Genomic DNA, 25077 nt, shown 5'->3' with positions numbered 1-25077 from the left:
TGTCTTCCCAAATGGCAGAGCTGAGAACTGAGATGGGTGAAAGTTACAGAGAGACAGAGCTGACTTGATGTGAAGGATTACTCTGTTAACAGTAAGGACTGTCCAAGAATGTTCTTATGGTAGATTTAACAAATATTTAATGAGCTCCTCTGACGTGTCAGGCACTGTCAGAAGTACTGGGAATACAGCAGTGATCAGGGTAGATCAGGTGCTGTTCTCATGCAGTGTACACACTGAGAGAAGGAAAGCAGGCAAAAAAAGATAAAAACAGAGATTAATGCCATAATTTCAGACTGCAGAAAGTAGCATGAAAACAACAAAGCAGAATGAGTGATGGAGAATAACTGGCTTGGTCACTGTTTAAATGACCTTCCTGAGGTGGTGACATTTAAGTTAAGATCTGACTCTAAAGAAAAAGCCAAAGCCATAGGCAGTTCTACTGAGAGAGTATTTTAGGCAAAGAAAATAGCAAAAAAAAAAAAGATGCTGAGGTGACCACAGTTGGCAATGTTCACAAGACAGAAAAACCAGGGTGTCTAGAACAAGGACCTGAGTTGCAATATGGTTACAGGTGAATTTAGAGAAGTAGGCAGGAGCCGGCTCATGTAAGATTTCAGACTTGGTGGAAATAGAAAGGATGACAACAAAATTTACATGTAAAAAAAGTAACACTTACTATTGTGTAAAAGGTAAATTGGGGTGAAGAGAAAGCAGCGAGAGTGGAAGCAAGATCAATTGTGAGGGTTATCACAGAAATCCTTACGTGAGGTGACATGGCTTTATGACCATAGCTACACTGGGGATGGCAAGCAAGGAGGCAGGATATTTTTTGGAGGCAGAGGCAACAGGAATTGCAGATATATTATATGTAAAGGTGAAGAAAAAAGGAAAATTAAGGATGACTCTGGGTCTTCAATTTGAACAACTTGCTAGATTGTGGTATTATTTTAATAGAATGTAGATTTCACGAGGAAAAGAATTTTTATTTTTTTTCCACTGAAGTATTTTAATTGCCTACTACAGTAAGTAGTACAAACCAGATAATCAGTAAATATTTAATAATTTGTTGACTCTCAGGTCTGATGAAATAAAATGTTCTGTTTGGGCCTCTGAAGTCTCCATACTGTTAAATAGCTAAGATTAGATACTTAGCAGCTGCATTTCCAGAGCTTGGGATAGACATCAAGGCTAGAGACACAAATTTGGGATTCATCATCATATGGGTGACATTAAATTCATAGAGTTGGCTGAAATCACTTTGGGGATGGTGTAGATTGAAAAGACAAGAGAACCTAAGAACACGCAAGCCTTGGAACTCTCTGAAAGTCAGAGCACAGGTAGGTGGCACAGTGGTAAAGAATCTGCCTGCCTATGCAGGGTACGCAGGAGATGCAAGTTTGATCCCTGAGTCAGGAAGATCAAACCTTCCTCCAGTATTCTTGCCTGGGAAATTCCATGGACAGAGGAGCCCGGCAGGCTACAGTCCATGGGGTCGCAAAGAGTTGGACACGACTAAGCGCACATAAACACACACACACATACTTTAAGAAGCAGAGGCCAGTGAAAGAAATGGGGAAGCTGTATTCTTTAAAGCGACAGATAATTCAGGAGTAAGTGGCATCACAAAAACCAAGAGAAGAAACCTTTTAAAGAAGGAGAGTGCTGTTGAGAGATTAAAGAACAATGAGGAAAGAGAAGTGATCAGTATTGTTGACAGCAAGGAAGTCCTTGGTGGACTTGACAAGAGCAGTGTTGGGGAAGTGGCAGCAGAGGTGTATCCACACACAATGGTTGCTCTCCTTGAGTATGTTCTCTGAAAGCAGAGCTTTTGAACAAAAATTTTTAATGATGAGTTGGTGTGATAGCTGTTAATATGATGATGAGAAGGTATTAGAGGAAATAGTGGAAATAGTGTGAAAGCAAGTCCAGGAGCCATGTGGAAGAGGCAATCTAAGACTGGTACATCTTTTTAAATGAAGTATAGTTGATTTAACAGCGTTGTATTAGCTAGTACAGCAAAGTGGTTCAGTTATACACACACACATACACATATACATTTAAAATTCTTTTCCATTATACGTTATTATAAGATATTGAGTACAGTTCCCTGTGCTATACAGTAGGCCCCTGCTGTTTACCTACTTCACATACAATAGTGTGTATATTCTGGTATTTTTGAATGTATGAGTAATGTGGACCCTCGCAGCCAGTGGTGGCTAGAGCCGCTCATACAAGACCACAAGAGCCAACTGTGGCGAAGTTCAAAAGTCAGTTATTAAACACAGCCATTATTAAAATAAAATTATATAAAAGAGCAAGTAAATAAATATCTTAAAAACAAAGATAATGAATACTCAAAACTGACAACGTCGCAATGATTTTACTACAATGGCACCCCACTCCAGTACTCTTGCCTGGAAAATTCCATGGACGGAGGAGCCTGGTGGACTGCAGTCCATGGGGTTGCTAAGAGTCGGACACGACTGAGAGACTTCACTTTCACTTTTCACTTTCATGCATTGGAGAAGGAAATGGCAACCCACTCCAGTGTTCTTGCCTGGAGAATCCCAGGGATGGGGGAGCCTGGTGGGCTGCCGTCTATGGGGTCTCACAGAGTCGGACACGACTGAAGAGACTTAGCAGCAGCATTATCATTGCTCTTGAAGTTAACAATGGAGATTGAACTTAAAAGTGTGTCACATCTGTAGCCATTACATCATGAACAATTGTTTTTTAACTGAGGAAATATCCTTCCAGTTTTCAAGAATTGTTAGTCAAATTAGCAAACGAGTTGCTCACATGACTGATGGGATGTGATTAAAGTTTAATCACACCATAAGGCTTTGTTGTTTCGCTCATTCAGGAAAAGAAAAACATCAACCAACTATATTGATGGTTGATAAACCATCAAGAGTTTATCATCAACTAAACATCATCAACCATCACATTGGAACTATTTCAGTCATCAATCACAACTGTATAGTGACTAAGGATACAAGATTTTGATGAAACAGTTAAAGCATTCTGTGAGAATCAACTGGTTAAATGGAATTTGCAAGAAAGAGTACTGTATACTTTATTATTATTTGTTAATTGTTCACTACTTATTTTTCTTTTTAGTAAAGCTCATAGTAAACTTATATGCATGAAAGTGATAGTCCCTCAGTTGCATCTGATTCTTTGCAACCCCATGAACTGTAGCCCACCAGGCTCCTCTGTCCATGGAATTCTCTAAGCAAGAATACTGGAGTGGGTAGCCATTCCCTTCTCCAGGGGATCTTCCCGAGCCAGGGATCAAACCTCCATCTCCTTTATTGCAGGCAGATTCTTTACTGCCTGAGCATCCAGGGAAGCCCAAACTTATATGCATATGCACGTGTGTGTGTGTGTGTGTGTGTGTGTGTGTGTATACATGAAGTGGAGTGAAAGTCACTCAGTCGAGTCTGAGTCTTTACGACCTCATGGTCTATACAGTCCATAGAATTCTCCAGGCCAGAATACTGGAGTGGATAGCCTTTCCCTTCTCCAGGGAATCTTCCCAACCCAGGGATCCAACCCAGGTCTCCCTCATTGCAGGCAGATTCTTTACTGGCTGAGCCACAAGGGAAGCCCAAATATATATACAATTTTTGAAGAGCTGGTTGGTAAATATTTGCCAGGAAACCACTGCCTCCCACCAAGCAGCAGCACAGGTTCAGAATCCAAATCCATTCCACTGAATGTTAGAATCTGGCTGATTGAAACAAAATGGCTGTAGCATTAGAGATGGCAGTGGACAGATTTGGTCTATTCAACTACTTGGGAAGTTTGACAATAAAGGGGACAGCAGTGTATGGTGGATTTTGGGTCATGGAAGAGCTTCTTAAGGAAAGAAGATACAAAAATATATATGTATACACTGACTGGAATGATCAAGTAGACCAAAGAAAAGTTGATGGTGGAAAAAAAGACTTTTTACAGAAACAAAATCCTTTAGGAGGTAGGGGCAGGTAGGATTAAAAGTACAAGTGGAACCGGTGGCATTCATATGTAACAGAGAAAAGCAGAGAATATGGTCAAGATGATGGTTAGTGGTCAGGTTGGGGAAAAAATCCCACATCAGGGAAACTGGGGAGACAATTCACATATTATTGATAGTCGGAGGTGGTGGGTGAGAGTAGCGTAATGGCAAGATTACATTTAATCTTCGTTCTAAATCCTGAGAGGCTAGGATTAGAAATGGAAACCATGAAAGCCATTTAGCTTCTATAAATTGGGCACATTTGGACCATAACTATACTTAAAAGCACATGGAAGACAGTGTTCCTGATTTTCAAAGTGCTTTTTTTCATTTTAAATGTTTAGCAACCCTTTATAGAAGCTCTATATTTTGTGGAAAACAGTAAAATAACTAGCCAGCTTTTCCTTGGATAACACTTGCTTTCAACGCTTAAAACTGAAGATTGTTTCCTCTCTCTCTCCCTGCAGACTATATCCCTTTGAGAACAAGGCACGCGTCACTGCTGCTATAGCGACTGCCTCTCATGGTGGACCAACCCTGCAGGCAGAGAGGGACACAGGTGCAGGGCAGCATCTCTGAGAAGAAAATTTAAAAGATGTCTTACTTGTTACACCAATAATAGTTGTAATGGCCAGATCCTGGAACAGAAACTGGTAATTTGAAAGGTTGTTTGTCTCCTGAAAATAAAAATGAAAGTGGCTCAAAACAGTTAGAACCTTCTGGATGAAATGTGATATAAACTGCACTCATTTTCTCGTGGCAACATAGGATTTTCAATTAGAAGACCAAGGCGATATGGTCAGGGGCATGGTCATGTCAGCAAGAGTATCAAAGACAAGCCCGTGAACTTCTCCCTAATCAGAAGGGACACCGCTGTGTGCTTTCTGGGCTGGTCCTTTGAACATCTTTGTCACTCCTTGTTGAGGGGAACACCTCACTCTACCAGATTCATCTCTTCTCTCTGTTCTACTTGTTATCAGAAAGATTGGAGTTTGGTCTGGCACAACAAAATAGGACTTTCTAAACGGTAAATGAGAAATGGGGTGATCTTACCTAAATTTCATCAAGGGAAAATAAGAATAACTAAACCCATGATTTGCGTTCTCGGGTGTAGAAAGTCCTGATAAAGCATGCTGATATTCTTAAGAAAAAAATATTCAGGTATTATTGATTTCAAGGAACTTGCTTCCTTGCCCCCCAACCCCTTCGTGAAAAGGCAATGAGTACCCATTATCTCTACTTTTAACTCTACTTTTGAGGATAATGAGTTACTGGGATTCCAAAATATGGCCAGATTTCTGTAACCAGCCTTTCTTTTTTCAGCCCATTCATCAGTGAAAGGAAAAGGACTTATATAATCTGAAAATAACAGAAGTAAAACCTTCAACCCAGGAGCAAGAGGGTAAGACATAGAGGTGAATCTGGATACCTTCAGCACAAGTAGAATTCCCTTTCTCAGGGTTAGTCAATAGAAGAAGCCTATAGGTTGAATTCACAAACAGGTATGTCTTTTCTTTGATATTTTGTTAAATAATAAAAGCTATCACAAGATCTATGTACTTTGGGGGATATGATATGCCTGTTTTCAAATCCCTATATTCAAGGAATCAGTGATATGCTGCTTTGTACTAACTTATGAAAGTCAATTGCTAAATTTTCAGGAATTTAGTAAGTTAGTTGTTGTGTGTGCTTAGTCGCTCAGTCATGCCCGACTCTTTGCGACCCTTTGGACCATAGTCCATCAGGCTCCTCTGTCCATGGAATTCTCCAGGCAAGAATACTGGAGTGGGTTGCCATTCCCTTCTCCAGGGGATCTTCCCAGTCGAACCCTATCTCTCACATTGCAGGCGGACTCTTTACCGTCTGAGTCACCAAGGAAGCCTGAAATATCCTATTTGCACTCTTTCTTTAAAAGGCATTGCAGATTGAAAGTGACCACTACTTTTAGCTCTCACTAACCAAGAGACTAGGTCCCAAGTCATACCCAGTAGAGCAGCAGAACACCAACATATTGAATCATGCTGTACAAAGCCATGTACTTAAACATGCAAAATGAGGTGACGAGAGCGGCACGGCCTTCCCTGCATGAGAAAAAAAATGAGAAAGTAAAGAAATGAAAATCACAGGAGGAAATGAGGTCAGTTATCCTGTGCTGTTCAGCTGAGCTCTGAAGAAAAAATCAAAGCCTGATAATTTGATTGTTTGTCTAACAGACTGGACAGTCTTAAGTCAGTGGGAATCAGTGGTCAGTATGCCAGATTTTCAATGAAGACTAATTCCAGTCCAAGGTCCACCAGCCTTTGGTCGAGCTTTAAAGCCCAGATATGGAATTACTTTTGTCCTGTCTGTGAGCATTATTTCAGCTCCGAGTCAGGAGACTTGAGAAATAGTCCCAGAGTTCATAATTATTCACTAATGTGACTTGGAAGTTCATTTTCCTCCTCTTGGTCACAGATTCTTCATCCGTGAACTAAGGAATTTAAATAAGATTGCAGGTTTGGGGGCTATTTTCATGCTCCAGGTGCTAAAGGGGTTTGGCAAACATCTCATTCAAATTTCATTTGGCAGTCCCAACTTTTTCTAAAACTGAACTAAAATAATATGCACACTCAAATAAGGCTTGCATCCAACTTAAAGAGACTGGAATCAATGAGCATGTTCATTTGTGTTACTGTTAATTGATTTTGAGTAAATGGTATAAATTTAAAGCTTAAAATAGATTACTTATCAAATATCACTTTTATCTCTTTCATTTTGGGAAAAAAAGAATTTAAATTTACTTCTGGTTGGAATAGTTTCCTGGGATTCCAAAACCTGATCCTCAAATCAAACCTCTTCCTCTATCAGGGCTTTGCTGCTGTAGTTAACTCCACCTAGAAGGTGGTTTCTCCTCCTCCCTCACCTCCTGAGAAAGGCGCCCCGACACAACCACATCTGAAGAAATTGATTCCATCACCTGAGCTATCTCATGACTTTTCACACTACTCCTGATTTATCTGTGTATGTGTTATTGTCTGGCTTCTTCATCAGAAGAAAGCTTTGTGAGATCAAGGAATGTTTGATTTATTTGCTTCTGGATTCCCAGTGCCTCCAACAGTTCTGGGTACTGAGTCCCTGCTTTATAAATACTTGTCGAGTGCATGAATACACTTTTTAAATGGGGAGGAGCTAATCAAAACATTATTTTAATGTGGTGGAAGGAGTATGACATTTGTACATAAAACATATTGAAGCAAAATTAATTCTAATACAATCTTCAATCTTATATGGCAGTGAGCTTGGCTACATGAAGTTCTCAGAGTCTCAGGTTCTTTGTTTGTAAAAGAAATAATGACCATCCCTACAATCCCAGGCTGGCACTTCATAAACTGTAAACACATACTAGTTATAATAACCAAAAGCAGCCACAATGCTCACCATCTCTATTATTCAAACAAAACGCAACAGAAGTACATATTCTGGGATGGGGGAGGAGAACGAAGCACCAAGGGAAACTGTAGTAGAAGCAGCAAAGAGGAATAAATATTCTGGAAACTGGGGATAGGAAGGATATTCCAAAGAAGTTTAAAGACACAAGAGGAAAGGAAGACAGATAGGGAGGAGAGGGTTTCTGTAAATCCTCCATTAAGAAAGTATCTAAGGAGATACATTCAAAACAATACTAACAGTATGACTACCATTTTCAAAGCAGCAGCGAGTTCCAGATTCCAATCTTCTAAAAATAATCTATTCAGTGGTTTTCATTAGAAATGCCACTGCTTTCCCAGGAGGTAAATCCACCCCAAAGTAGAATCTTTGCTTTCTCCCACAAAGCACCCTTTCCACCCAGGGACACACATTTCCCCTGGTTTTTGCAGAATAAAGGGATCTACACCTAAAAGTCAAGAGAGGTTAAAACAATGCTGGAGGAAAGTACCTACTTACTTGATAAGATGAGGTACACATTCAATGTTTGGAGTTTTGGAGGTAAAAGGTGAAGCCACAGACGCCTCCTGCTCTGATAAAGAGACGCCCACGTGAGCCATTTTCAAAGCCTGAAAGCAAAGAGTCAGCTTACTGTCTACTCACATACATCTCTCCTGAGGCTGCATAAGAAAGGCTAGTTAATCTGGCCACAAGGTGGCTTGTAGGCCCAAGCTCTGGCCAGAAGATGATTATACTTTGCTCTGCTTACCACATAAGAAAGGATGTCACTCCGACACCTAGCCAAAGAAGTTCAGGCTCTGGAGCCAAATTCTACTCCATTCAGTCCATACTGGTCATTGAGTCATTGTGTGGCTCTGGTCCAAACCTTCCCAAATCCTCCCCATCAGTTTCTCCATCAAGAGGAATGGAGACGGTACATAACCCCAGAGATGCTATCTCTTATTGGTCTTGGAGCAAATACAGTTGAGGGCAAGACGATGGCCCCCCACTGGCAGCTACTTACCCCACAGTCATTGGCTCCATCACCACACATACCTACAAAGTAACTAAAAGGGAACAAAGTGTCAATTGTAGAGGAGATCAAAGCAATCGTACCTACTAATTGTTCTAATTAAAAAGATAAAATAAACTTTATTACTTAAGACTCAAACTTATTATTTATTTTAAGGGAGTTTCCCTAACAGTCTGGTTTGACCAAAAGTAGAGTTTGACTCAGCAGTTCCTGAATGGATTAAGAAAACCAACATAGCCGTCCTAAGTCCAGGTGCTTCAAGGAGACCCTGCACTTCACTATCTAGGAGGCAACTCTGTCAGCTGTAAAACAGGAAGTTCATCATTATATGACACCATGGCATGGTGGGAAGGGCACAGGATTTGAAACCAGGAGATCTAGATCTTTGACCTGATAACTTTCCATTTTGACTATCATTCATCTCCCCTACAAAGCATTATGAGTATTCAGTGAGGTGGGGCATTCTAAAATGATAAATAAAAATTAGTTGTTGGTAATGTTTAGTCACCGGAGAGGAAATCCACTGTGTCAGCAGTCACTTGAGTGACTCAAAAATGGGCTGCCAGAATCAAAAGTTGAAGAAACAAAATATATCTCTATTTCAGGATAGATTTTCAAGGCTGAACGGATACTGCTATCTTGAATTGTTGATGGAAATAGTCTGCTTTTTAAGGCAGGAGCAATCTGACAGTGTTTGCACAATTTGCTGTACTTCTCTTCCACACTGCTACCTAAGACAACGAGTTTACTGCAGAGGTTTTCGGCCATGTTCAGAAGAGAGGACTGTTTACCCTTTCAGTGACTGAATGAAGTGAACAGGAGCAGGAGTTGTGTGGGTGTGCTCCAGTACCAGAGGTAGAGAAAGCCTCAGAGACTCCATGGAGTTCCATTAACAGGAAATAAAGGATCCCAAATGATGGGATTCTGTTAATGGAGACACTTTGTGTTAAGAGTATCTTTCTAATTTAGGATGGACAAGATTTTTTGCATAAGAATGCTTTAATATTTCAGGGTTATGTGAATCTCTCTCTTGTTATAGGAGTCCCCCATATATCATAACGATAAAAATAATTTGTAAAAATAAAGTGTACATTTTCATTGTACCTTCAGAAGTCAAATTCAAATGACCTTTCAGAGTTATTTCTTGTGCCCCTTATGTTCTAGTTCAGTGGGATTCTCAATTCTGGATGCAAAATTGACTTATGAAAGGAACTTTTAAAATGTCCAAGCACCCACGTGAGTAACTGAATCAGAATCTCTAGATGGTGGTGTCCTGGTATTACTAATTTTTCAAAGCTCCTGAGGTGACTGTCATGAGTAGCCACATTAAGAACCCTGCCCTGGACTTCCTTGGTGGTCCAGAGCTAAGACTCTGCACTCCCAATGCAGGGGACCTGGGTTAGATCCATGGTCAGGGAACTAGAACCCATAGGCTGCAGCGAAGACCTAAGATCCTGTGTGCTACAACTAAGACCTGGCCCAGCCAAATATATAAATGTTTAAGATATAAAAATAAAAGAGGAGGGGACATATGTATACCTACGGCTGATTCATGTTGATTTTTGGCAGTGAAAGTGAAAGTCACTCAGTTGTGTCCGACTCTTTGCGACCCTATGGACTATTCAGCCCATGGAATTCTCCAGGCCAGAATACTGGATTGGGTAGCCTTTCCCTTCTCCAGGGGATCTTCCCAACCCAGAGATCCAACCCAGGTCTCCCGCATTGCAAGCAGATTCTTTACCAGCTGAGCCACAAGGGAAGCCAATTCTGCAAATTGGCTTCAATTAAAAATAGTAATAAATTTAAATTTTAAAAGAAAAGAAAGAAATTATAAAACAAACAAACAAACACTGCCTTAAACAACTGAGTGACTTCCTGTACCTCTTACTTTCCCCCTGTTATGCCTGTATGCACTTTACACTACCTGAATTGGTAAATAACCTACTCTAGTTTCTGAAATTCTTCCACCAGACTGGATTTCTGCCCTGGAGACATTCTTGCAAAGATGGTTCCATTCATCAGTATCTGTAAAAAACGCAAAAGGGAAACGTTTTAATCATGTCAGCTGGTCATACCTGAAATAACTGATGGCATTCAGAACACTGACTGGTTAATGATATCCATGAGTGAGAAAACAGTGTTTCTAAGAAGTCCTCCTTCGGATTTGAAGACAGATATGGAGACTTTGGTCATCAGGTTAGTGATCAGGAAGACTAAAATCAGTAAAGATGACTACTTAATAGACAGAGTTGAAGAAAACAATGACCTACAAGAATTTAACTCAGCTGCCATGGAGATTGTGGTCCTGAAAAATCTGGAGCTTAATAGAACCTTAAACCAGTAGAGTATGAGAAACTGCAAGATAAAATGATGTCAGGATCCCACAAGAAGGAAAGGAGGCAACTGCTTTTTGGAAAACTCATTTGAATCTAGCAGAAAAACAACCTAGTGATGACAGAGTGATTATCTGTAGCCTTTGACTTAGCCATACTATCTGGGCTTGACCAATTTTGAGACTCAGCTGATATCTCCAACCTGATTTGGGCTATGAAACATTCATTGATTGTAGTATAAAAACCTCTACCAGTTCCATCAACCTGAGCGCCATCCAACAGAGTCTAAACTCTTCCGTTAAAGCTGTATGCTCCCTGCTCCTCTTGAGTAAACTCAGCTTAGAGTTCACTCAGTTTAAGTCTTCATTCTTTTTTTTCTTAAACAGTACCCAAGATAATGAGCAATTGAATGCAAATAAATCATTTTGCTTTACTATGAACATAATCCTCCTCTAGTTTGTTCAGATGTTTTATATATATAACTTACCAGCCCCCACTATGGGTTTAAGTTTGACACTCTTTTGTGTAGAGATTCTCTATCAAAAGCCTAGTGGAATTCCTCTATTCTTGGTCTGCCCTTGCTGTGTCGCTTCAGTTGTGTCCGACTCTGTGCAACCCCATGGACTATAGCCCAACAGGCTCCTCTGTCCATGGGATTCGCCAGGCAACAATACTGGAGTGGGTTGCTATTTCCTTCTCCAGGAGATCCTCCTGATCTAGGGATCGAACTCACCTCTCTTAAGTCTCCTGCGTTGGCAGGAGGGTTCTCTACCACTAGTACCACCTGGGAAGCCCCATCCTTGGCCTACCTTCCTGTATAAGCTGGATTCCACTATACTGTGAGACCCCCTCAATCATGGCAGTATAGTGACAGCTACCTCAAAGCAATCTTATCACTTGAGAAATCACCAATGCTTTAATCCTACAGTTGATGGATAATTGGTTAATCAAGTTTACTTATTTTAAATCTAGCATGAAATTAAACAGTGACCTCTGCAAAACTATCTGCTTTCCTTATGATACATTCTGTAGGTATTGCCAACCTAGTTAAAGGTTTGAAATCACTTACTATTGTCCTCTTTGACATTGTTAGCATCTTTACCAGGGGATAGGTACCATCTTAGAACTTACCTTTGGCAGTAGGCTACTGAAATGTTGACTTATAACCTGGAAGGATTTTCCATTTAGAGCAAAATGGTAACTTCCTTCTTTGCTATTATCAGAGATTTCTTCCCTGATATTAATGTAACTGTCCTGCAAAGCAAGACACAGTTATTTTAGACTTGATAAGGTGGTTAGGATCACAAGCATATCTAAGCAAAGGCAACTATGACAGTCTGGGGTCTCTCTTTAAAAGTCACACTCCAGCCTTGTTTCCTCAGAGAAGCACTTTCTCTTTGCTGGATCAATCTTTGCACATCAACAGCCTCTAGTGAACAGGAGGATAACTAACACTCATGTCCTGTCCGCATCCTGATTTGATCTCGGTGAGTCCCAGAGAAAAGCACATTTCACACATTTTAAGTGTAAAAATATGAAAGCATTGCAGCTTAAAAAATCTCTTCCTGAAGTGAAAACTTTCCTTTTCTTTTTTTTTTTTGCTAGCAGAATTAATATTGTTTCACAAGGACACAATAAAGATAGAATACTGGCAAGATTGGGGATAAATGAATAAACTTTTTTCCCCCATCTTGAAGACATGGTCTGATTTTTCCAGTGCACACAGCAGTGTCTCTCCTAGGGACTAAATCCAGTTTGAACTCAATGGGATAGCTGGGAAGCAAGGGGAAAAAGGGAAATAGATTTGCAGTCTCACTTACTATATTCTTTCTAAAGACTTTTTTAAGTTTAATGGGATATATTATTTCCAGCATCCAGGAAACCATCATACTTTAAAACTCAGTATGAATGGTATGGTAAAGTGATATAGTTGAGTGGTTTGAACTGCATACATGTTAGACATCTGAAGAAGTTTGCTGACCCCAGGTCACACGTACACCTCTGCCAGTCAAAGCCGCTCAGAGACCAACACCGTGTGATGAGTTAGATAATACGGCAGAAGGTCTGATTGTAGGTATACCTGATTCCTGCATGCAATGTGTTTCTTCTCTTCTAGTAGTTTCCAAGAAATAGATGCTGATGAGGACCCCGTAGTTTCATTTGCTTCAATGAGAATGACTTTCTGGCTTTCAGAAACCATTCCAGACTTTCTGGCCACTGTTATTGCAGTCTGAAGATTGTCACCTAGAAGAAAGGAAGAGTACCCCAAAATGGGATTGAAGAGACAGAACCAATTCATGCAGAGCCTGGAAAACTATATATAAACACTTATAAAATGAGTAAAACTATATATAAAATGATGTGTAAACATAAAAATATATAACTGAATCACTGCTGTACACCTGAAACTAACACAGCATTGTAAGTCAACTACACTCCAATAAAAACTTTTAAAGAAAGACTCTAATCCAAACTTCCTATACCTAGGCAAGACACCATTTCCTTGTCAAAGCCAAGAAAGATATTTCAGGGTATATAATAGATCAGAAAGCATATCTCCCTTTCACCTCATCCAAAGACAATTCTCCAGAAAAATTACAACCAAGCAAGGGAAGGAGCAGGACAGAAATTTTGATATGAGGAAAGAGGTGAAGAGGGAAGGTTGTGAGCCATGAGTTCTTACTTCTACATAAGTCTAACTGGTTAAAAATAGATTCTGAGAATGCATGCAATAATTGTTAAATAAAAATTTTGAAACAGAAGAGCCATAATATAAGGGGAATTCTAGTAAGTAGTAAATTAAGTCAGCAACACCTAGAAGTTGGACTGAGGGGCTCAGAAAGGAGAGGGTAAAAGTGATCCAAAAATCTCTTGGTTTGGAGGGGAGGGTAGCGGAGGGGGATAGAGAAGTACCATAGGGGAGGTGAAGGTACACTTGAGTCCCCAACATAGAACTGAGTTCAAGGGCAGTAGGGTGGAGAGAGAATTCTTTGGTGGGGAAAGACTGTATTTGATGCCACAATTCATAGAGCTAAATGCTTCTGACTTTGAGAGCAGAGAAAGGGAAGGCAACACACACTCAAAAAATGTAAATACTTAAGGAACTCATTGACTCTCCACTCAGAAGCATTCATTAGGAAATTTTACACATTTCTCTTGCGTGATCCTGTCTTATCATTCCCTTGTTTGTGATTTGGGGTTTGAGAGTGAGACTAGAGGGACATTTCATAATTTCCAGAATCATAGATCTCATTTGATGGGCCTTCAGCGTAGTGTACAGACCACGCTGACTGAGCATTCTTCTTCTCTGAATATTTAACAATGAAATCAACATCTCTGCGTGGCTTAAGTCTTACTCAAGTGTTATTTCGAAAGTCCCCTCTCAGAAGGAACACCTCATCTAAAGTAGCCAGTCAGACACACTTAACCACATCAGCCTGTTTTGTTTTACGTAGCTTGTAACACTTATTGTGAGCTGTTTATTTGATTTGATTGATTGACTGATTTTCTGTCTTAACCCATGTGAGTGAAAACTCAGTGAGAACAGTAACTTTGCCTTTCTTGTTGCCCATCTCCAGCATCTAGAATGGTGCCTGGCCCATATTAGGGAGTCAAAAAGATTTGCTACTTTTTGAGAGAACTGTGTCTATTTCTGCATCAATTTCTTCCTGTTTTCACCCACGTATTTTGTTCTATACCTGTGATCATCACAGTCCTTATCCGGGCTGAGATAAGCTCTTCAAGGACAGATTTTGTCTCTTCCTTCAGTCGATTCTCCAAGATAAGCAGTCCCAGAAATATCAGGTCTGATTCTACCTGGTCCCTGGAAGTGTATGAATGATTGAACAGAATTCACCCATTATAGTCTTTCTTACAGGAAGCAAAACAAAAACAATGACAGATATCATCCTCTCAGAGTGGTCTATACTCACTCATTCACGCACCATTGCTGAGGCCCTGAATATGTGCAGGAACCTTCCAGAAAAAAGACAAGAGAAGGCACAAGAATATGGAGACATTTGCTCTGATGGAATTGAGAGGAAGAGAGGGTGCTTATTCAGTACATGATTCACTTTAATCTTGGTAGAGAATGAATAAAATAACCACAAAATTGTCTTCCATCTGATGGGGTGATTTTTGTCACCTCACCTGTTAGCAACCACCAGAGAGAAGTTCTAGCCCTGGTACAAAACATCATGAAAAGTAAGTGCAGCACAGAAAAATAAAATAAAACACTAGTTTCTCTAGAAATCAAAGCTATCATCAATACTGTTTTGGTCCCAAGAGACATGAGGCCATAGTCTTAAAAAGAGCCCTTCCTTTGAAACCAAGCTCTCTCTCTCTCCCTTTCTCTGTGTGTGTGTGTGTGTCTCTCTCTCAGTGGGTAGCGTTGCTCTTCTACATAAAGTGTGGCTGTTTGTGCAAACAAATGAATTCTCTCAGGCTCCTGCCCATTACAAGAACATTTCCAAGACATTCCACAGGACTAAGTGCAGGGGAGTACATCTGGGGTTGGGGTTTCAGTGATTCTTCCATGATTCATTTATCTGAGACCCAGATATGTCTAGCAGACACAAGAGCAAGGCACCAGCACCTCTCAAGTCTGCCCAAGTACAGATGAACGCAGAAGAACTAAACTGCCTTCTTGCTGTGTGTGTCTCAATGCTGGGCCTCACTCCAACCAGCAGCCCAAACCAGAACTAGAGACACTCCCCAGGCCACTGCTAACATCTCTACAGGAGTGGCAGGAAGTAGATATAACTTGAACTACTCACCTCAAAGCTGGCTCAGAGAGATAGCACTCCCTATCCTTCTGAACCTAGCATTTAAATCTCTCCATAATCTGAGTCCAAAAGATCTTTCCAGCTTCACCTATCACTAAATTCTTCATCCACCCCACATTCCAGCCAGGTTGGACCATGGGTATGTTCTGTACACAACCATCTTTAAACATTTGCTCTAGACTGCCAGAAGACATTTCTTCTTACTTCATAGAAAAGGTTATAAGTTCCCTGTGATCTGTCATGGAAACCCTTCCTATATTTTGAAATCAAACTCACATGCACCTCCCATGAAGACTTCCCGTAATAGAAATAATTTCAACCTCAACCTATTACTTCTACCTCAGTTCAGCTTGTATTTTATTTGTCATTCTTTGCTACTTGATCTATCTCTCTGTCTCCGATCCTTAACGGTAAACTTGCTTGGTTCAATGACAAGTTCAATAACACCCACGTGGTGCCGAGCACAGAGGATGTGCTCAGCAAATATTTGCCAGTGAAAATGCCCTACTGCCTAGTATAACTTTTTCCCAGGCATCCCTGGAAAATTCATTTCCTCTTTCAGAAATTCTACTGCCAGAGGGTTCTCATGGGAACTGAAGCCAGCAAATCTGTCAGATCAATAACCAGTTAGTGGACACCCAAATAAATGCAAGAACATTTCTGGTGGCTCAGTGGTAGAGTCTGCCTGCCAATGCAGGAGACATGGGTTTGATTTCTGGGTCAGGAAGATTCCCTGGAGAAGGAAATGGCATCCCACTCCAGTATTCTTGCCTGGAAAATCCCATAGATGAAACAGCCTGGTGGGCTACAGTCCATGGGGTTACAAAAGAGTCAGACATGACTTAGTGACTAAATAACAATAACAACAAAATAAATGCAAGGAACGGGGCTCAGAAAAGAGGAAGAGAATATACAGGGATTATAGTAGTTCCTAACTCCAGAAACTTGACATTCAAATTGGAAGGACAAGATTAATCCTGATCACTTTGATTATATGGAAAGCTGGGGAAAGTATTGTGATCATGTACAAGTAAGAGTTCTCTGGTGTCACAGAGGATGGTGTAATCATTTCTGGGTGGAATGACTGGAGAAGCCTTCCTAGAGGAGATGATATTTGAGCTACTTTTTGAAGGATAATGTAGTTGATGCCTAACTGAGGTCCTCTAATCTTGTTAGTAGTTTTCATACACAGGCATCAGGTTTTAGATATTTTCAGAGATCACTGACACGGTCCAACCACAAGGCACCAGGCACCAAGAAAATGGCTGTAGTGTCAAGATCTGACAAAGTCTGCAACCCACTTTGGCAGTCATTTTTCTGGTTCCTCTGGCATGTGGGTTCAGTGCACAATAATCAGGAGACCAGCATTCCAATCCAAGCTCTGAGGCTATCCTGTTGTGTAACCATAGGCAAATCACTTTCTTTGCCTGGCAATTTATCTCTACTTTTTCAAAAGCAGGTGGTGAAAATAACGAATCTGCAAAGTCTCTCCTAGCTCAAGTGTGACACAATTCTTCTTTTCATTCAATCTGATCTAGAAAATGAAATAAGGAGAAGACATAGCCCTTGAAGGGGCTCACACTCTGTAACTTGGAATAGCATGCTATCTTTTCCTGTTTCCTGCACAAACGTTATACCTCCTCCTGAAGCACCTAAAAATAATGAAGAATGGGGAGTGTAATACGAAGGAGCATTGCCACTCCTGTGATTACACTTCATGTTCTTAAAATCCATGTGATTTTTAAAAGATGAAATAGGCATAAAGAGAGCCAAGAACCATCACAGAAATTATGATATCAGTGCTGGAAGCACTCTGAGTAAACACACACACCAGAAAGAATGTTCTGCGTTAATCATGGATTAGGGCAAATGTCTAATTAGGTAAATTGACTTAGCTAGAAGTAGACACGGTGGTGATGCAGCTTTAACACAAGATGGGCCAAATGACAACCAAGGGTCAGATTCTACCAGTGAACTTGGATATAGACCTTACCAGATTTTGGAAAGTTGGAATTTCAATGCTGTGGGCTATGGACTCTCCCGTCTGCTGCTGCCCTCACCAACCGCCCCTCCCAACAATGTGTCCCTACTGTGAATGCTTTGTTATATTCACAAGCTCCAAAGTCATGAGTCTGAAACTTGATACACAAATATTTCATCATAGAAATCAGAAGTAGCAGTGCCTCAGCCAGAATCTTGATATATATGTGTCAAAAGACTCTCAGGAAACAAAATTCCATTTCCAACTCTGCCACATCCCTGACCCAAGCATCCTCTTCTTTAAACTGTGAGATTCAGTCTCAAAGTTCACTTCTAGCTCTCTGACTTGAGTGACCTGGGTTGGTTAAATTACAGCAAAGATCCAGAACTGTAATAGCCAAAGTTTTAAGGGTCACAGTAAGCTGGCCTACTATCCTTGGGCCAAGAAGTCCAGGGAGTCAACACTCAATGACTTTGGATGAGTCACTTCCCCCTCCGGGCCTCACCCACCATTGACAAAGGTGGGGTTGAAACTGATCAGTAATTCTTAGCAGAGGTGATACTGCCTCTCAGTTCAGTTCAGTTCAGTTGTTCAGTCGTGTCTGACTCTTTGCAACCCCATTGCCTGCAGCACACCAGGCTTCCCTGTCCATCACCAACTCCCGGAGCTTATTCAAACTCATGTCCATTGAGTTGGTGATGCCATCCAACCACTTCATCTTCTGTCACCCCCTTCTCCTCCTACCTTCAATCTTTCCCAGCATCAGAGTCTTTTCAAATAAGTCAATTCTTCACATCAGGTGGCCAGAGTATTGGAGTTTCAGCTTCAGCATCAGTCCTTCCAATGAATATTCAGGACTGATCTCCTTTAGGATGGACTGCTTGGATCTCCTTGCAGTCCAAGGGACTCTCAAGAGTCTTCTCCAACACCACAGTTCAAAAGCATCAATTCTTCAGCACTCAGCTTTCTTTAGAGTCCAACTCTCATATCCACACATGACTACTGGAAAACCCGTAACTTTGACTAGACAGACCTTTGTTGGCAAAGTAATGTCTCTGCTTTTTAATATGCTGTTTAGATTGGTCATAACTTTTCCTCCAAGGAGCAAGCATCTTTTAATTTCATGGCTGTAGTCACCACCTGCAGTGATTTTGGAGCCCCCCAAAATAAAGTCTCTCACTGTTTCCATTGTTTCCCCATCTATTTGCCATGAAGTGATGGGACCAGATGCCATGATCCTAGTTTTACGAATGTTGAGTTTTAACCCAACTTTTTCACTTTTTCACTTTTATCAAGAAGCTCTTTAGTTCTTCTTTGCCTTCTGCCTTAAGGGTGGTGTCATCTGTATATCTGAGGTTATGGATATTTCTCCTGGCAATCTTGATTCCACCTTGTGCTTCTTCCAGCCCAACGTTTCTCATGATCTACTCTACATATAAGTCAAATAAGCAGGCGGACAATATACAGCCTTGACATACTCCTTTCCCTATTTGGAACCAATATGTTGTTCCATGTCCAGTTCTAACTGTTGCTTCTTGACCTGCATACAGGTTTCTCAAGAGAGAGGTCAGGTGGACTGGTAGTCTCATCTCTTGAAGAATTTTTCACAGTTCGTTGTGATCCACACAGTCAAAGGCTTTGGTCTAGCTAATAAAGCAGAAGTATATGTTTTTTCTGGAACTTTCTTGCTTTTTGATGATTCAATGGATGTTGGCAATTTGATCTCTGGTTCCTCTGACTTTGCTAAAACCAGTTTGAACATCTGGAAGCTCACAGTTAATATACTGTTGAGGCCTGGCTTGGAGAATTTTGAGCATTACTTAGATAGTGTGTGAGTTGAGTGCAATTGTATGATAGTTTGAACATTCTTTGGCATTGCCTTTCTTTGGGATTGGAATGAAAACTAACCTTTTCCAGTCCTGTGGCCACTGCTGAGTTTTCCAAACTTGCTGGCATATTGAGAGCAGTACTTCCACAGCATCATCTTTCAGGATTTGAAATAGCTCCACTGGAATTCTATCACCTCCACTAACTTTGCTCGTAGTGATGCTTCTTAAGGCCCACTTGACTTCGCATTCCAGGATGTCTGGCTCTAGGTGAGTGATCACACCATCGTGGTTATCTGGGTCATGAAGATCTGTTTTGAATAGCTCTTCTGTGTATTCTTGCCACCTCTTCTTTATATCTTCTGCTTCTGTTAGGTCCATACAATTTCTGTCCTTTATTGTGCCCATCTTTGAATGAAATATTCCCTTGGTATCTCTAATTTTCTTGAAGAGATCTCTAGTCTTTCCCATTCTGTTGTTTTCCTCTATTTCTTTGCACTGATCACTGAGGAAGGCTTTCTTATCTCTCCTTGCTATTCTTTGGAACTCTGTTTTCAAATGGGAACATCCTTCCTTTTGTTCTTTGCCTTTTGCATCTTCTATTTTCTCAGCTGTTTGTAAGTCCTCCTCAGACAACCATTTTACCTTTTTGCATTCCTTTTTCTTGCAGATGGTCTTGATCCCTGCCTCCTGTACAATGTCACGAACCTCTGTCCATAGTTCTTCAGGTACTCTATCAGATCGAATACCTTGAATCTATTTGTCACTTCCACTGTATACTGCCTTTAGAAGACATTTTGGAAACTTTTTAGGCATGCAAAATTTTACCCTTTTGAATATGCCTTTTGAATATTTTATAGGATTCACAGACACTAAAAACATCTGTGGATGTATTGCAATAAGCAAATATAAAATGGTTCATACTTCCCTTAGCTCTCTCTTACATATAAACACAAAGTATTTTTTACATATTTTTAATATTGCATTGAGTTCTCCAGGAATATAATGTATATTGAGAGGAAAGTGTTCTATTATACTCAGTTTTACTAAGAATTTTTTGTCATTTCACAGAGTCACCTCATTGACAGTAAGACTGCCAGAGATATCTGAGATTCCAATGAATAAAACACCTGTATCAATCTGCATTTCTTCCTGTTACATCCCCAATGAGTCTACTTACTGTGTAAGCAACGCATTGTTTCATTTTGTTTTAATGGAGTCAACTGAGTATTTATTGAACTATTTATTACTTTTTGTAAGGCATTATAGTTTGTGCTTCTATTTTTGCTATATAGGAGGGCATTATATTTCTTTTTTAAAGAGAATGTGTGCAGATCATGTTACATATGAATTTTATTTTCTTACATTAAAGGAAGTGATACCTAATAGTTATAGTAAGAGAGTGTTGAATTTGGCAAGGTTGAAAACAATTACATTAGACCTCCCAAATTTAAAATCCTAAATGACAAACTAAGCTTTGATTATCTCCATAACAGTGTCACCAATAGTGGCTGACATAGAGTATTGGACATAACTTGAAAATGAAATAAATACCATTGCCTGAAAACAGTGGAAAATAAAACAACAAATAAATTTGAACTGCTAATCACTCCAGTACGTTTTAACTTTTGAGCATCCTTATTTTAATCTATCTATAAGAAAACTCTCTTTATAACAGCTTCTCTGAAGTTTTTCTTGTTTTTCAACAAGTATTACCTAGATTATATGTTGGGCCCAAGCTATATTTATTTGTTTTATTAAGTTGTGCATTTTTCATCAAGATTTTTTTCAGTCAAGTGTTATGTTTTCTAACTTTCAACAAATTCACCAACTTTGACACAAAATAAAAATAATAAAATCCCCAAATAGCTAAGTAATGAAAAACAAAAAAATAATTTAAAATCAAATTTATATTTGGTTCAAAATGAGAGCAGGACCACACTTTCAAACTCTCTGAAACGTAGGTTATATTCATATATTTGGTTTCACAAAGCTGTACAACCATATTTTATAATTTTTACAGCTATTTCTGGTCAATTCTCCCAGTCAAGTTCACATCACCTTTGTGATTTAGGCAGGAAAGGAATGACTATATCCCCATTTACTAAGTTCAAGGACATTTTATACATAAAAATTCAGTAAGCTGTGTTGCTGAGTCCGCTGCCCAATCTGGTATATCGTCCCATGAAATCATTCTGCTTTACCAAAATTCTCCCCTCCTCCCCTCTTACCTCATCAAGGCAGAGATGTGGTGATCCATTTCCAGCTTTTTGTAGGCCAGTCCTATGACCCGGAAGCCCTGTGTCGTGTAAATCTGAAGTTCACTAACAAAACTAGTTGGTACTGTTCAGAAAATAACACAAGATTAGTGTGCAATATGAAACTCAATTGGTACTGGTGGAGAAATTCCTTGCAAACAGAATCAACACTTGCCCAAGAAAACACATCTCTACAAAAGGTATGTATAGAAGTCAGTGGGAACTTTAAATATCACTACATTGTCATGGTTGACTTCTTGAGATCCAGTTAAGCAGAAGTGAAAAGGAAGTACTCAAAAGAAAAAAAAAAAAGAAGAAGAAGAATGGATAAAGTGTATAATTCTTTTTTCTCCAGTTTAACCAACAAAAATTTATTGAGAGTCTATTATGGATCAGGCGTTGTTTATGCAGCGATTGAACTGTAATTCCTGTTTCGAGGGTCTTTGTCTAGTAAGGTCACAGACAGTAGACTAAGAATACAATTGAATGAGATGCTTGCTATGATCCAGGCAATTGGGCAGCACACTTTGGGAGCATTAGTGCATCTACTAGACTGGGAGGAGGTGGTCAGATGGAGAAGGAAAAGGGCATTTGGCTGAGGGAGCATCATGTACTCAGGCATGGGGCCATGAGGCAGTAAACCTTGACAGTTCAGCTCAGGGGAAGCACAGGATGTGAAGACAGGCGTAGTAAAGAAAATCTGGAAAGTGTGATAGAAGTCAGATCATGAAGGCTTTAGATACAATTCTAAAGGAGTTTGAGATTATCCTGGAGCCTATGAGAAGCAACCAAAGAATGCAAGTAGGAAATAACAGTATAATTATGCTATGTGACAGAAAAACTGATCTGCACATAGTGTAAAGGATGAATCAGAGTAGGGAACACTGGGGAGGAGGAAGCCAATTCACCAACTATTGAAGTGATCCAGTAGAAGGATGATGAGGGCCTGAGCTGATGGAGTGACAGAGCCATGGAGTAGCAACTGACAAGATAGGAGTGCTGAGGGAGAGACAGGAATCTAGGAAGAATCCTAAATTGGGGTGGGGGAGTAATACTTTCATTCACCAAGTTGGAAAATACAGAGTGAGAAAGATAAGCTTGATTTTGGTATTGAGTTTGGAGTACCATTGAATCATCAGATTGGTGATGGCCAGTAGACAATTAGATTTGCCAATCCAGTGATGAAGGGACATATGTGGGACAGATTTTCCTGTTGTAATGTAAGTCTGATCACTTACCTGTCTCAGGTTGGCAAAAGCTGGCCACCCTCTCTGGTGCACCTTTCATGAACACCAGCTGGTCACCCCCCATCTCTTGGACAATGACTGTCATCCTCTGCAGCACTGATGAGAATGGGAACTGATGCAGGATTTCAATTCCTTCCACTGGGACCTGGTAGAGGGAGGGGGAATGGAGACAGACATACCACATAGCTTCTAGCTATGGGGAATTAATTACTGCTCCTCCAGGCCTCAGTTTAGCAAATAAGGGAAACAAGGTCTCACCAATTTCCACATGTAGAAATCAAAGAAGACACATTTCTGAACTTTGAAAATTGTGGGTCTCGCAGGACTTTCCTTCTGAGTTGGGTGTTGTGGGGTAGAGAGCAGGCAAGGCTTACCTGACTGGATGTTCCACAGGGCTTAACAACCATGGCACATCCTGGCACTCCCTTGAGTTGGAAATCGTCCCTGGAAACCACCATTTCCTATTTCATACAGGATATTTCATTGTAGAGATTTCTTTCCCTTTCATTCATGAATACTGTGCTCAAACCCTCCCCTTGAGAAAATTCTCAGACCGTCTCAATGTATTCTCCTCCCTCAGCTACATGGAAGTGAACCAGATTTTAATTCGACACAAAAAAATAATGCATCAGAAATACTATGGAACTTGAAGGCCAGACACTTCTAAATTAGTCATACAATGTCTCCTGCTTTCTCTGCTGGAATTTGTGGCATAAAGGCTTTCTCCATTTCAGAGGGCTTAACTTGAAAACACTGAGCATGAATAGCCAGTACCTTATTGTCTTTCTTCTCCTGGTTCACTGTTGCTCCTGCTCTTTCCTCTCTGTCTAATTTGGATGGACGGTCCTCAGGGTACAGGAGGGCAGGGACTGTGATGTACATGGTTAACTTTTGGTAAACAGTTATTGCTATAATTACTATGGAATGATGAACTATGAACTATGAACTATAGTTCCTGATGAACTATGGAATGAGGTTCGTGACATTGTACAGGAGACAGGGATCAAGACCATCCCCATGGAAAAGAAATGCAAAAAAGCAAAATGGCTGTCTGGGGAGGCCTTACAAATAGCTGTGAAAAGGAGAGAAGTGAAAAGCAAAGGAGAAAAGGAAAGATATAAGCATCTGAATGCAGAGTTCCAAAGAATAGCAAGGAGAGATAAGAAAGCCTTCCTCAGTGATCAGTGCAAAGAAATAGAGGAAAACAACAGAATGGGAAAGATTAGAGATCTCTTCAAGAAAATTAGAGATACCAAGGGAACATTTCATGCAAAGATGGGCTCGATAAAGGACAGAAATTGTATGGACCTAACAGAAGCAGAAGATATTAAGAAGAGGTAGCAAGAATACACAGAAGAACTGTACAATAAAGATCTTCATGACCCAGATAATCACAATGGTGTGATCACTCATCTAGAGCCAGACATCCTGGAATGTGAAGTCAAGTGGGCCTTAGAAAGCGTCACTACGAACAAAGCTAGTGGAGGTGATGGAATTCCAGTTGAGCTATTTCAAATCCTGAAAGATGATGCTGCAAAAGTGCTGCACTCAATATGCCAGCAAATTTGGAAAACTCAGCAATGGCCACAGGACTGGAAAAGGTCAGTTTTCATTCCAATCCCAAAGAAAGGCAATGCCAAAGAATGCTCAAACTACTGCACAACTGCACTCATCTCACACGCTAGTAAAGTAATGCTCAAAATTCTCCAAGCCAGGCTTCAGCAATACCTGAATCGTGAACTTCCTGATGTTCAAGCTGGTTTTAGAAAAGTCAGAAGAACCAGAGATCAGATTGCCAACGTCTGCTGGATCATGGAAAAAGCAAGAGAGTTCCAGAAAAACATCTATTTCTGCTTTATTGACTATGCCAAAGCCTTTGACTGTGTGGATCACAATAAACTGTGGGAAATTCTGAAAGAGATGGGAATACCAGATCACCTGACCTACCTCTTGAGAAATTTGTATGCAGGTCAGGAAGCAACAGTTAGAACTGGACATGGAACAACAGACTGGTTCCAAATAGGAAAAGGAGTCCATCAAGGCTGTATATTGTCACCCTGCTTATTTAACTTATATGTAGAGTACATCATGAGAAACACTGGGCTGGAGGAAGCCCAAGATGGAATCAAGATTGCCGGGAGAAATATCAATAACCTCAGATGTGCAGATGACACCACCCTTATGGCAGAAAGTGAAGAGGAACTCAAAAG

General features: G+C 40.3%; 1 protein-coding gene across 5 annotated transcripts in view; it reads right to left on the bottom strand.

Moving 5' to 3' along the window:
- The window catches only part of ATP13A4 (ATPase type 13A4), a 124089-nt gene that overhangs the window by 15501 nt on the left and 83511 nt on the right, over window positions 1–25077 (bottom strand). For all 5 annotated transcript variants that reach the window (XM_010834403.1, XM_010834402.1, XM_010834404.1 and 2 more), the window contains 11 exons: window positions 23242–23328; window positions 22859–23012; window positions 21594–21705; window positions 14470–14594; window positions 12852–13015; window positions 11903–12025; window positions 10384–10463; window positions 8430–8472; window positions 7925–8034; window positions 5985–6081; window positions 4605–4677 (listed from right to left, as the gene is read on the bottom strand). In XM_010834403.1, the coding sequence (XP_010832705.1) occupies window positions 4605–4677; window positions 5985–6081; window positions 7925–8034; window positions 8430–8472; window positions 10384–10463; window positions 11903–12025; window positions 12852–13015; window positions 14470–14594; window positions 21594–21705; window positions 22859–23012; window positions 23242–23328 (1168 nt within the window). The remainder of the gene's footprint in view (window positions 1–4604; window positions 4678–5984; window positions 6082–7924; window positions 8035–8429; window positions 8473–10383; window positions 10464–11902; window positions 12026–12851; window positions 13016–14469; window positions 14595–21593; window positions 21706–22858; window positions 23013–23241; window positions 23329–25077) is intronic.

This window comes from Bison bison, unplaced genomic scaffold (assembly GCF_000754665.1).
Source record: "Bison bison bison isolate TAMUID 2011002044 unplaced genomic scaffold, Bison_UMD1.0 scf7180017864032, whole genome shotgun sequence".
Classification (NCBI taxonomy): domain Eukaryota; kingdom Metazoa; phylum Chordata; class Mammalia; order Artiodactyla; family Bovidae; genus Bison; species Bison bison.
The sequence above is the reverse complement of the archived record's forward strand: the minus strand, read 5'-3'. Positions and strand labels throughout refer to the sequence as shown.